Raw genomic sequence first — 13,054 nt, 5'->3', positions numbered from 1 at the left:
CACTGCAAACTCCGCCTCCCAGGTTCACGCCATTCTCCTGCCTCAGCCTCCCGAGTAGCTGGGACTACAGGCGCCTGCCATCTCGCCCGGCTAGTTTTTTTTTGTATTTTTTAGTAGAGACGGGGTTTCACCGTGTAGATCAGGATGGTCTCGATCTCCTGACCTCGTGATCCACCCGTCTCGGCCTCCCAAAGTGCTGGGATTACAGGCTTGAGCCACCGCGCCCGGCCGGCCTAACATTTTTCTATGTAGCAAAATAACATTGCATTGAACAGAATTATAGTGATTCCCTAGCATCATTGAATACCCAGTTGATTTTCACGTTTCTCTAGTTGTTCCAAAAATGTCCTTCACTGCTGCTTTATTCCAACCAGGATCCAGTTCAGGACCAGGCTTTATACCTGGTTATTACATATTTTTTATTTATTTATTTTAGAAACAGGGTCTCGCCCTGTCACGCAATTTAGAGTGCAGTGGTGCAGTCATAGCTCACTGCAGCCTCCAAACTCCTTGGCTCAGGTGATCCTCCTGCCTCAGCCTCCTGGGTAGCTGGGACTACAGGTGCACACCACTATCCCTGGCTAATTTTTAAATTTTTTGTGGAGATGGGATCTCGCTATGTTGCCCAGGCTGGTCTCAAACTCCTGGGCTCAAGCGATCCTGCCTCCTTAACCCCTCAAAGTGCTGGGATTACAGGCATGAGCCACTGCGCCTACTGATTATTATATTTTTGAGCCTCTCTCAATCCTGAGCAGCTCCTTATGATGACACTGACACACTGAGGGGTTGGGTCTGTTGTTCGCCTGAATGTCTTGTTTTCTGGATTTATGAGATTCTTCTTGTGGGATCATTTAGCTTGTCTCTCTGTATTTTCTGTAAGAGAAGCTCTATCTGATGTGGGATTTTTTTGGTTTAGTTTGTTTGTTTGTTTTTTGAGATGGAGTCTCGCTCTGTCGTCCAGGCTGGAGTGCAGTGGAACGATGTCGGCTCACTGCAGCCTCCACCTCCTGGGTTCAAGAGATTCTTCTGCTTCAGCCACCTGAGCAGCTGGGACTACAGGCAAGTGCCACCACGCCCAGCTAATTTTTGTATTTTTAGTAGAGACGGGGTTTCACCATATTGGCCAGGATGGTCTTGAACTTCTGACCTCGTGATCTGCCTGCCTCGGCCTCCCAAAGTGCTGGGATTACAAGCATGAGCCACCGTGCCTGGCTAATTTTTGTATTTTTAGTAGAGGCAGGGTTTCACCATGTTGGCCAGGCTGATCTCAAACCCCTGGCCTCAAGCCATCCACCCTCCTTGACCTCCCAAAGTGCTGAGATTAAAGTCGAAAGCCACCAATACTGGTCAAAGAGACAGAAAGCTGCTTAAAGGCGCAGTGGCTCACACCTGTAATCCCAGCACTTTGGGAGGTCGAGGCTGGCAGATCGCTAGAGGCCAGGAGTTAGAGATCACCCTGGGCAACATGGTGAAACCCCGTCTCTACAAAAAATACAAAAATATGCAGAGCATGATGGCACATATCTGTAGTCCCAGCTAGTCCGGAGGCTGAGGCAGGAGGATCACTTAAGCCTGGGAGATCGAGGCTGCAGTGAGCCATCATTGCACTACTGCATTCCAACCTGGGCGATCCCATCTCTCTTTTTTTTTTTTTTTTGAGATGGAGTCTCACTCTGTCCCCCAGGCTGGAGTGCTGTGGCGCGATCTTGGCTCACTGCAAGCTCCACCTCCCGGGTTCACGCCATTCTCCTGCTCAGCCTCCCGAGTAGCTGGGACTGCAGGCGCCCGCCACCACGCCTGGCTAATCTTTTGTATTTTTAATAGAAACGAGGTTTCAATGTGTTAGCTAGGATGGTCTTGATCTCCTGACCTGGTTATCCGCCCACCTCAGCCTCCCAAAAAGTGCTGGGATCACGGGCGTGAGCCATCGCGCCCGGCCTCCCATCTCTTAAAAAGAGAGAAAGACGGGAAGGCGAGTGCAGGTGAACCTGGTGAACAGAGGAGAGATGGTAGACCCTGCATTGGGCAGTGTGATGAGAACCCGCTGGAGGGCTTTGGCAGGAGAGTGGTTTAAGAGGATCCCGCTGGGCACGGTGGCTCACACCTGTAATCCCAGCACTTTGGGAGGCTGAGGCAGGTGGATCACTTGAGGTCAGGAGTTTGAGAACAGCCTGGCCAACATGGTGAAACCTTGTCTCTACTAAAAATACAAAACTTAGCTGGGCGCGGTGGCTCAAGCCTGTAATCCCAGCACTTTGGGAGGCCGAGACGGGTGGATCACGAGGTCAGGAGATCGAGACCATCCTGGCTAACCCGGTGAAACCCCATCTCTACTAAAAAATACAAAAAACTAGCCGGGCAAGGTGGCGGGCGCCTGTAGTCCCAACTACTCGGGAGGCTGAGGCAGGAGAATGGCGTAAACCCAGGAGGCAGAGCTTGCAGTGAGCTGAGATCCGGCCACTGCACTTGGGAGGCTGAGGCAGGAGAATGGCCTAAACCCAGGAGGCGGAGCTTGCGGTGAGCTGAGATCCGGCCACTGCACCCCAGCCTGGGCAACAGAGCGAGACTCTGTCTCAAAAAAAAAAAAAATACAAAAATTAGCCGGGCATGGTGGTGCATCCCTGTAATCCCAGCTACTCAGGAGACTAAGACAGAAGAATCGCTTGAACTCAGGAGACGGAGGTTGCAGTGAGCCGAGATAACGCCACTTTACTCCAGCCTGGGCAACAGAGCAAGACTCTGTCTCAAAAAAAAAAAAAAAATACAAAGACGTCTTTGCTGGGTGCTGGGGAGCAAGAGCGAGAGCTGGGAGAGGCCTGCGGCAGAAGTCTGTTGCCAGCATCCACGCCGTGGGGTGAAGGGAAGGGTTTGGATTTGGGACATGTCTTGGAAGCATCACCAGCAGAACTTGCCGGTGGATTGGAAGTGGCTGGTGAGGGAGAAAAGGGGGTCACAGGAGACTCTGAGGTCTATACCCTGACCATCTGGCAAATGATGGTGTTGCCATGAACTGAGCAGGGAGTAGGGCAGGTGCAGGTCTGGAGGGGATTCAGAATTCAGTTTTTGGACTCTATGTCCCTGGTTCTGTAGGGCTGCAGATGGTCTCCTGAATCTTTTTTTTTTTTTTTCCGAGACGGAGTCTCACTATCACCCAGGCTGGAGTGCAGTGGCCGGATCTCAGCTCACCGCAAGCTCCGCCTCCCAGGTTCACGCCATTCTCCTGCCTTAGCCTCCCGAGTAGCTGGGACTACAGGCGCCCGCCACGTCGCCCGGCTAGTTTTTTGTATTTTTTAGTAGAGACGGGGTTTCACCGTGTTAGCCAGGATGGTCTCGATCTCCTGACCTTGTGATCCACCCGTCTCGGCCTCCAAAAATGCTGGGATTACAGGCTTGAGCCACCGCGCCCGGCCTCGGTCTCCCGAATCTTAGCTGAACCCAGAAAATGGGATTTGTTTACTGTCTGTGACTTGTTGGTTTCCCTGGTGAGAGGGGACTCTTTCAAGGTCAAGGTTGGGCTTCAGACGTTGGTTTCTGCACTCATCAGTGGCCATACTGCAGTTCCTCACTGTTCTCTTGCAAATCCACACACAGCTAGTCCAAGAGGGCTGAACAGTTTTGTGGTTGGATCAGCACCAGTGCATCTCCACCTGTAGACAGGTCGCTCAGGTGACTCATGCCTGTAATCCCAGCACCTTGCAGGAGGCCAAGGTGGGAAGATCGCTTGAGGCCAGGAGTTAGAGACAAGCCTGGGAAACACAGTGAGACCCCCACCTCTACCAAAAAAAAAAAAACAAAAAACCTTTGTTTTAATTAGCCAGGTGCAGTGGTGTGCACCTGTAGTCCCAGCTACTAAGGTAAGGAGGCTGAGGCAGAAGGATCCTTTAAGCCCAGGAGTTTAAGGCTGTGGTGAACCATGATTGTGCCACTGCACTCCAACCTGGGGAAAAGAAAGAGACCCTGTCTCCAAAAAACTGAAAAACAGAACAGCATTTGTTGAGTATTTCCTGGGTATAAAGCAGTGTACCAGGTTAAATGGAAGGAAAACTTGAAATAATTTTTCAAATTATAATCTAATTCGGAGAGACTGAATACTTACCATTGAAACAGCAACCATTGTAAGTTAAACAACGTGTTGTGATATTGTGGCAAGAACCAAGAAAACTTGGGAAAAGAAAGGAAGGCTCACCTGGGAGAGTTGGGGACTTGCCCTACAGGTGAGTTGTGAGTTGCGTCTGGAAGTGACATATACAGTTTAGGAAGTGGACGGGAGGCTGGATGTGGTGACTCCACACCTGTAATCCCAGTGCTTCGGGAGACCCAGGCGGAAGGATTGCTTCAGGCCAGGAGTTAAAGACCAGCCTGGGCAACATAATGGGAACCTATGTCTACTAAAAATTAAAATATTATCCAGGCGTAATAGCACATGCCTATTGTTCCAGCTACTCAGGAGGCTGAGGCAGGAAGCTCGCCTGAGCCCAGGAGGATGAGGCTGCAGTGAGCTATGACGGCACCACTGCACTCCAGCCTGGGTAACAGAGCAAGAGCCTGTCTCTTGAAAAAGAAAAAAGATGTGGGCCGGGCGCGGTGGCTCACGCCTGTTATCCCAGCACTTTGGGAGGCCGAGGCAGGCGAATCACGAGGTCAGGAGATCAAGACCATCCTGGGTAACACGGTGAAAACCCGTCTCTACTAAAAATACAAAAAATTAGCCGGGCATGGTGGTGGGCGCCTGTAGTCCTAGCTACTCGGGAGGCTGCGGCAGGAGAATGGCGGTTCGAGGCGGAACTTGTAGTGAGCCAAGATCACGACACCGCACTCCAGCCTGGGCGACAGAGTGAGACTCCGCCTCTAAAAAGAAAAAAAGCATGGCACATGTATACATATGTAACAAACCTGCACGTTGTGCACATGTATCCTAGAACTTAAAGTATTAAAAAAAAAAAAAAAATGTGGATGGGAGGGGGAATGGTGGGTGGGCTGTCCTCACCAAGCCCCCACCCCATCTGCTCTCCAGCTAAACGACGGACAGTTCACAGTCATCCAGCTCGTGGGCATGCTGCGGGGCATCGCCTCGGGCATGCGGTACCTTGCCGAGATGAGCTACGTCCACCGAGACCTGGCTGCTCGCAACATCCTAGTCAACAGCAACCTGGTCTGCAAAGTGTCTGACTTTGGCCTTTCCCGATTCCTGGAGGAGAACTCTTCCGATCCCACCTACACGAGCTCCCTGGTAACGCTGGGAACCAGGGGTGTGAGCTTCTTAGGGCCAGGTGGGGAGGGCAGGTTGGAAAGGTGGGAGGCTGAGGGTTTGGCAGCCCTGCTCCAGGGAGAGGATACAGGAGTAGGTTGTGGGTGGCGGGGGACAGTCAGCTCCGGGAAGCCGACTTCCAGATGTCTAGGAAAATAACAGTTAGATAACCTGGGCAACACAGCAAGACCCCATCTCTACCAAAAAAGTAAAAGATTAGCCAGTCACAGTGGCATGCACCTGTAGTCCCAGCTATTTGGGAGGTTGAGGCAGGAGGATCACTTAAGCCCAGGAGTTGGAGGCTGCAGTGAGCTATGAATGTGCCACTGTACTGCAGCCTGGGCGACAGAGTAAGACCCTGTCTGGAAAGAACAGTGGCCAGGCACGGTGGCTCATTCCTGTAAATTCAGTCAGCACTTTGGGAGGCTGAGGCGGGAGGATCACCTGAGGTCAGGAGTTCGAGACCAGCCTGGCCAACATTGGGAAACCCTGTCGCTACTAAAAATACAAAATTAGCTGATGCGGGGCGGGGGGGGCGGTGTACGCCTGTAATCCCAGCTACTAAGGAGGCTGAGGTAGGAGAATCACTTGAACCAGGGAGGCGGAGGTTTCAGTGAGCCAAGATCGTGCCACGGCACTCCAACCTGGGCAAACAGCATTGGAGAGTAGGAGGCTTGGGGCCTGAGCTAGGGGAAAAAAGCAGAGTGGGGTAGAGGTCTAGGGGGCAGTGTGCTGGGTCTGGTGAGTCCCTCAGTGAGTCCCCCAGCTCACCTTTTCTCCTCCTCCTTCAGGGAGGAAAGATTCCTATCCGATGGACTGCCCCGGAGGCCATTGCATTCCGAAAGTTCACTTCCGCCAGTGATGCCTGGAGTTACGGGATTGTGATGTGGGAGGTGATGTCATTTGGGGAGCGGCCATACTGGGACATGAGCAATCAGGATGTAAGTGTCCCATGTTCGTACGAAGCTTTCCTCAAGTGTTTTCTCACTTGGGATTTGGGGTGAAGGGTGGGTTCCCAGAAAGTCATCACTGCTGGGTTCTTGAGACCGTGGAGATGACAAAAAGGAGAATTGATCTTTGTATCAAAGAGTTGAGATGCAGGGCCAGGCCTAGTGGCTCAACGCCTGTAATCCCAATGCTATGGGAGGCTGACGAGGGGGGATCACTTGAACTCAGGATCTTGAGACCAGCCTGGGTATCATAGCTGGATCCTATCTCTACAAAAAATTTTTAAAAAGAGTTGAGGAGCTAGTGCGGTGTCTCACACCTGTAATCCCAGCACTTTGGGAGGCCAAGGTAGACAGATCACCTGAGGTCAGGAGTTCAAGACCAGCTTGGCCAACATGGCGAAACCCTGTCTCTAAAAATATACAAAAAATTAGCCGAGCATGATGGCGGGTGCCTGTAATCCCAGCTACTTGGGAGGCTGAGACAGGAGACTCGCTTGAACCCAGGAATAGAGGCTGCAGTGAGCTAAGATCACGCCGTTGCATTCCAGCCTGGGCAACTGAGTGAGACTCCGTCTTAAAAAATAAATAAAAAGAGTTGGATACAGCATATTTGGGTCGCAGAAGGATGCAGAGACGGAGGGCAGGGTTGGGAGGTAACATGTCTGTGTCATAGCCTAAGAGCTGCTGGGGCCTCCAGCCACAGAGGGCTTCAACTCCGGCTAGGAGGATTCCTGTATCTGTGATTTTTGCGGGGGCTATGGCTGCTATGCTACCATCTGCCAAGCTACCATTTCCTGGGCCTGTCAGCATCTTTGCTTTTCCTGGACAGCCTTACCCAGAGCTGCTTCCCCTCTTTCCAGGTGATCAATGCCATTGAACAGGACTACCGGCTGCCCCCGCCCCCAGACTGTCCCACGTCCCTCCACCAGCTCATGCTGGACTGTTGGCAGAAAGACCGGAATGCCCGGCCCCGCTTCCCTCAGGTGGTTAGCGCCCTGGACAAGATGATCCGGAACCCTGCCAGCCTCAAAATCGTGGCCCGGGAGAATGGCGGGTGAGGACTGCAGAGAATGGGCCCTCCTGCCTGCTCTCTTTGCCCCCACTCCTTGCCCAGAAGTGTCTGTTCATTGATGTTAGGTGGAAGGGTCTCTGTCCGCCTCTCCAAGGCTAGGCTCCATCTCCTCGCCCGGACCTGGGCCTGGTACTCAGCATTCCTCCCCATCCTTGCCCCGCAGGGCCTCACATCCTCTCCTGGACCAGCGGCAGCCTCACTACTCAGCTTTTGGCTCTGTGGGCGAGTGGCTTCGGGCCATCAAGATGGGAAGATACGAAGAAAGTTTCGCAGCCGCTGGCTTTGGCTCCTTTGAGCTGGTCAGCCAGATCTCTGCCGAGTAAGTAGTGGCAGGAGCTGGAGTGGGGCGGGGAGAGCAAGGCAGCTGGAGTCAGGCCCATGGAGTCTGCAGGGACTTTTGGGGTCAGCTTCGGGTGCCAACGCTGTCTTCTCGCACCGCGTTCATGCCATGCCTAGAAGGGCCCCGGAGGAGCAGTAACAGCCCCATGTAGCCAAGGACCCAAGGACTCTTCCGGGCCAGCCTGCCCGCCTCACCTCCTCCTGCCATCACGGCCCTGGGCCATCGCATTTCCGCCTCTCACTCTGTATCTATCTTTGTGCATCTATCTGCATTCCAGGCCCGGCTCTCACAGTAACAACGTGTCAACTCAGGTTCTCTTTTTCCACCCATAAAAGGAGAAGATTGGGCTAGGTTTTGGAGATCCTCTTCAGCTTTTATGTGAAATGGTTTTATGATTCCTCGCATCCCAAAGGCTGCATATCCCCACTTGGCCTTTGTCTGCTGCTCCCCCTTTCTGCTTTCCCGTTTCTCTCCCAAGATCTCTCACCCCAGGTTGAATAACAGAAATAGAAGGAATATAAAAATCTGAAGGCTGGGCACGGTGGTTCATGCCTGTAATCCCAGCACTTTGGGAGGCCGAGGCGGGTGGATAACTTGAGGTCAGGAGTTCGAGAGCATTGTGCACAACTTGGTGAAACCTTATCTCTACTAAAAATACAAACATTAGCTGGGCATGGTGGTGTGTGTCTGTAATACCAGCTACTCAGGAGGCTGAGGCAGGAGAATCGCTTGAACCCGGGAAGTGCAGGTTGCAGCGAGCCAAGATTGTGCCATCGCACTCCAGCCTAGACAGCAGAGTGAAACTCCATCTCAAAAAAAAAAAAAAAAACACAAACACGAAGGCCGGGTGGTGGCTCATGCCTGTAATCCCAGCAATTTGGGAGGCCGAGGTGGACCGATTGCTTTAGCCCAGGAGTTTGAGAGCAGCCTGGCCAACATAGCAAAACCCCATCTCTACAAAACAAAAACAAAAAACAGCCGGGCATGGTGGTGCGTGCCTGTGGTCTCAGCTACTCAGGAGGCTAGAGCCAGAGGGTCCCAGGCCAATCTGCCCCTGCCCTGTGGGGCCTGGGCACATCCCTCCCTAATTCTTCCCAGCCTCTCTCTGACCCAGAGGGCCTCCTCTCCCTTTTTTCCCCTTATCTCAGCCTCCAGCCATCAGCAACCTCCTCTTCCCCTCCACCCAGCTCTTCCTCTCCCACTTCGGCCTTTTCTTTCTCACGTCTCCATTTCCCTCTGTGGCAATCTGTACAGCCTTTTCCCCCAGTCTCAGTTTGTGGGACTTTCTGTCTTTTCCTTCCTTCCCTGGTACCCAAGCCAAAGCCCCCCGCCTCTGGCCTCCAGCCCCACCCCCTACTGCGGCTGCACAGGATGGCTGCCTGGCTCCTAAAACTGCCCCGCAACTGTTGACATCGGTTCTCCCTCTCCCGCTGGCTTTTCTGATTGGCTTACAATCCTGAGGCTAGGACCAGCTCAGTAGCCAAGCCAGGAGAGCGGCCACAGGGACCCTAGGGTCTCACCGAGGTCTCCTTTCCTTCTACAGGGACCTGCTCCGAATCGGAGTCACTCTGGCGGGACACCAGAAGAAAATCTTGGCCAGTGTCCAGCACATGAAGTCCCAGGCCAAGCCGGGAGCCCCGGGTGGGACCGGAGGACCGACCCCGCAGTACTGACCTGCAGGAACTGCCCACCCCAGGGACACGGCCTCCCCATCTTTCTGGGGCAGAGTGGGGACTCCCAGAGGCCCCCAGCCCTGAGCCCCGCTGGATTGCACTTTGAACCCGTGGGGTGGGGAGTTGGCAATTTGGAGAGACAGGATTTGGGGGTTCTGCCATAATAGGAGGGGGAAATCACCCCCCCAGCCCCCTGCGGGAACTCCAGACCAAGGGTGAGGGCGCCTTTCCCTCGGGACTGGGTGTGACCAGAGGGAAAGGAGGCGTCCATCCTCTCCCGGCCTCCCCAGTGACCCCCCTCACCTTGACGGGTGCCTTCCCGCAGACCAAAGAGTGTGTGACTCCCTTGCCAGCTCCGGAGAGGGGGGCTGCCCCAGGGGGCAAGAATGGGTGTCAGGGCCCAGTGACAAAACCACTGGGGTTTGTAGTCCCAACTTGCTGCTGTCACCACCAAACTCAATCATTTTTTCCCTTGTAAATGCCTCTCCCCCAACTGCTGCCTTCATATTGAAGGTTTTTGAGTTTTGTTTCTGGTCTTAATTTTTCTCCCCGTTCCCTTCTTGTTTTTTCGTTTCGTTTTTCTACCGTCCTTGTTACAGCTCTGTGTTGGAGGGAACCTGTGTTTCACTACGGCCTCCTTTGCCCAAGTTGAAACAGGGATCCATCATCGTGTCTGTTTCCAGAACAGTGCCTTGGTCATGCCGCCTCCCGGGATCCCGCCTGGGACCCCCAAGCTGTGTCCTATGAAGGGGTGCGGGGTGAGGTAGTGAAAGGGGCGGTAGGTGATGGTGGAACCCAGAAACGGACGCCGGTGCTTGGAGGGGTTCTTAAATTATATTTAAAAAAGTAACTTTTTGTATAAATAAAAGAAAATGGGACGTGTCCCAGCTCCGGGGGTGACGGGGGTGATGGACTACATTTCTAAGGAGAGTGGGGCTGGGTAGGGAGGGCTTTGTGACTGACCGAGAGGGGTCAGAGGTCTGGAGAGGCTGCAGGGCTGTAGCGGCTGGAACTTGGTTATGAGCCCCAAGGTGTGTTTGAGGTGGTGGGGCGAGATGAATCATTCGGCAGCTGCTTCTAACGGCTCCAGCTGGCTCTGCCAAGAGCCTGGGGCACCTCCGGGGTGGGGCTGTCCCCTCCTTCCCCTGTGCCGGTTCCTCCGTCCTGGCCAGGGGCTGCTGCGGGAGGGAAGGCCTTGAGCTCCCAGCCCTGCTCCACAGCCCCTGGAGAGGGAGGAGGGGGCAGGAGCTGGAGCAGGGGGTCCTGTTGGATGAAGGAGACAGATGGGGGCCAGATGTTGACAGCTGGGGTAGATTTCGAGGCAATGCTGGGAGAGTGTCTACATTAGCTGTGGGGGAAGGGAAGAAGGGGCCGCCCACATGTGTACACAGGCACTTGCTCGGGTGGCTGGGCCAAGGACAATTCTCCCATTCAAGATGCTGCCCGGGCAGGTTCTCCCAGCCTCTTGGAAACGGGAGGGGGAACCTCCTGTCTTCCCCCAACTTCCCCCTCCAAAGGCCCTGCTCTCTTTCTTGCCATTTTCTGTGTCCTTTTCTCCAGGGATCTTTCTGGCCTCCCTCCCCCTGGACACCTGCAGGGGCAGGTCTTGACAAGGACCAGCTGGGCTTAACCTGGTCCATTTCTTTTTCTGTTTTTTTGCTTGTTTGTTTGTTTGTTTGTTTTTGAGACAGGGTCTCGCTCTGTCGGTCAGGCTGGAGTGCAGTGGAATGATCATAGTTCACTATAACCTTGAACTCCTGGGCTCAAGGGATCCTCCCATCTCAAACTTCTGAGTAACTGGGAATCCTCCAGGCACACGCTACCACGCCCAGCTGATTTTTAAATTTTTTTGTAGAGATGGGCTGGGGGGTGGGTCTCACAATGTTGTCCAGGCTGATCTCAAACTCCTGGCTTCAAGTGATCCTCCCCTCTCAGCTTCCCAAGGCGCTGGGATTACAGGCGCGAACCTCCGCGCCCAACCTGCCTTTTCCATTTCTGCACTTGTGTTGCCCCCTGTTGACGTGTTTGGGTCAGTGCTGGACCCCAAATCAGCTTGAGCCCTTCCCGGTCCAGGGAGGCTTGTCCTCAGTTTCCCACCTCTACAACCCTCTTCTGGAGTTCCTCAGGCTCTGGAGTCCTCTGTCCCCTCTTCCCTTGGTGACACATCGTCCATGTTTTGTACCCCCGAGGAGGTGTGGGAGGGACTCGGGTCCATCCAGAGGATGTTGCCCAGGCCCACCCTCTTCCCCTGCCAACCAGACATCCAGGCTAGATCAGGTATCCTAGAGAGCTGGTAGCTGGAGAAAGGTTAATGGGTATTGCAGAGAGACCAAGAGTGAAGACCCGGTGTGGGGAGCTGGGATCAGGGCAGGGGGCTGCAGAAGCCCCCTGAGGTCCAGCCCAACAGCTCCAGGCTGCCCTGAGCCTTCCTGCCACATTCAGCTCCCCAGCGTGAACGCTCTCCCAGCTAGGGAAAGGGAGAGTCTCGCTGGGCAGGACCCTTCCTTCCCAGGGTCCTCTCCTTACCCATGTTGGGTCTTGCTTCCTTCCATGAAGGTGGCCTCAGGGCATGTCATCCCAGAGGATGAGCGCAGTGTATAATACATTTCTAGAACTCAATCCTCCCTGGTTGGTTGGTTGTTTCTTTAGAGACAGGGTTCTATTCTGTTGCCCAGGCTGGAGTGCAGTGGTGCAATCATAGCTCACTGCAGCTTGGAACTCCTGGGCTCAGACAGTCCTCCCACCTCAGTCACCCAATAATTTCTTACATTTTTGTAGAGACAGGGACTCACTGTGTTGCTCAAGCTGGTCTCCAACTCCTGACCTCAACCAACTCTCCCTCCTCAGCCTCCCAAAGCACTGGGAATACAGGTGTGAGCCACCACACCCAGCCTGTCCTCCCTGTTTTGACATCCCCAAACCCAAATCCCCTTTGGGGTCCTACGACCCGATCCTCCACCAACCCAATTGTCAGTGTTTTTTGTTTTATTTTTGAGATGGAGTCTTGCTCTGTTGCCCAGGCTGGAGTGCAGTGGTGCGATCTTGGCTCACTGCAAGCTCCACCTCCCGGGTTCACGCCATTCTCCTGCCTCAGCCTCCTGAGTAGCTGGGACTACAGGCGCCCGCCACCACACCCGCCTAATTTTTTTTGTATTTTTTAATAGAGATGTGGCTTCACTGTGTTGGCCAGGATGGTCTTGATCTCCTGACCTCGTGATCTGCCCGCCTCGGCCTCCCAAAGTGCTGGGATTACATTCGTGAGCCACCGTTCCTGGCCTTTTTTTTTTTTTTTTTTCTTAAAGACAGTCTCACTCTGGTGCCTAGGCTAGAGTGCCGTGGTGCAATCTTGGCAGGCTGGTTTCCAACTACTGACTTCAAAAGATCCGCCTGCCTTAGCCTCCCAAAGTGCTGGGATTACAGATGTGAGCCACTGCACCCAGCAAGCCTTCCTTTCCTTCTTAGAGCCCAAGCAAAAATCCCAGTCCCCACTCCCAAGCAAGGACCTGCCTGATAGGAGGCAGGAGTCCCAAGGAAGGGGGTGGGACGTTTGCACCTTCGCCTCAGGCTGGGGTGAGTGGGTCACTCCTACTAGGATAGAGGTCAGAATTCTTCAGCAGCGCAGACCCCAGACCCCGCCCTCAGTAACCCCCAGCCCCTTTTGGGAAATGGAGGGATGCCGAGGGTGGGGGCCTCCCCAGAGGGTCACAGGCTGATTTGCTTTTTGGAAAAACCCACTTTTTTTTTTTTTTTTTTTTTTTTTTTTTTTTTTTT

At 53.8% G+C, this 13,054-nt stretch overlaps 1 protein-coding gene across 2 annotated transcripts in view; it reads left to right on the top strand.

Moving 5' to 3' along the window:
• Positions 1-10,181, top strand: part of EPHB4 (EPH receptor B4) — a 32,479-nt gene extending 22,298 nt beyond the window's left edge. The window contains exons 13-17 of one of the 2 annotated variants that reach the window (XM_026456639.2): positions 5,015-5,230; positions 6,040-6,189; positions 7,059-7,252; positions 7,434-7,589; positions 9,154-10,181. In XM_026456639.2, coding sequence (XP_026312424.1) covers positions 5,015-5,230; positions 6,040-6,189; positions 7,059-7,252; positions 7,434-7,589; positions 9,154-9,283 — 846 coding nt within the window. In that variant the 3' untranslated portion in view covers positions 9,284-10,181. The remainder of the gene's footprint in view (positions 1-5,014; positions 5,231-6,039; positions 6,190-7,058; positions 7,253-7,433; positions 7,590-9,153) is intronic. The other variant, XM_026456640.1, reaches the window with a different exon arrangement.
• Positions 10,182-13,054: the final 2,873 nt, after the last annotated feature.

Source organism: Piliocolobus tephrosceles, chromosome 8, assembly GCF_002776525.5.
Source record: "Piliocolobus tephrosceles isolate RC106 chromosome 8, ASM277652v3, whole genome shotgun sequence".
NCBI classification, from domain to species: domain Eukaryota; kingdom Metazoa; phylum Chordata; class Mammalia; order Primates; family Cercopithecidae; genus Piliocolobus; species Piliocolobus tephrosceles.
Note: the sequence above shows the minus strand (reverse complement) of the source record. Positions and strands in the feature narration are given on the sequence as shown.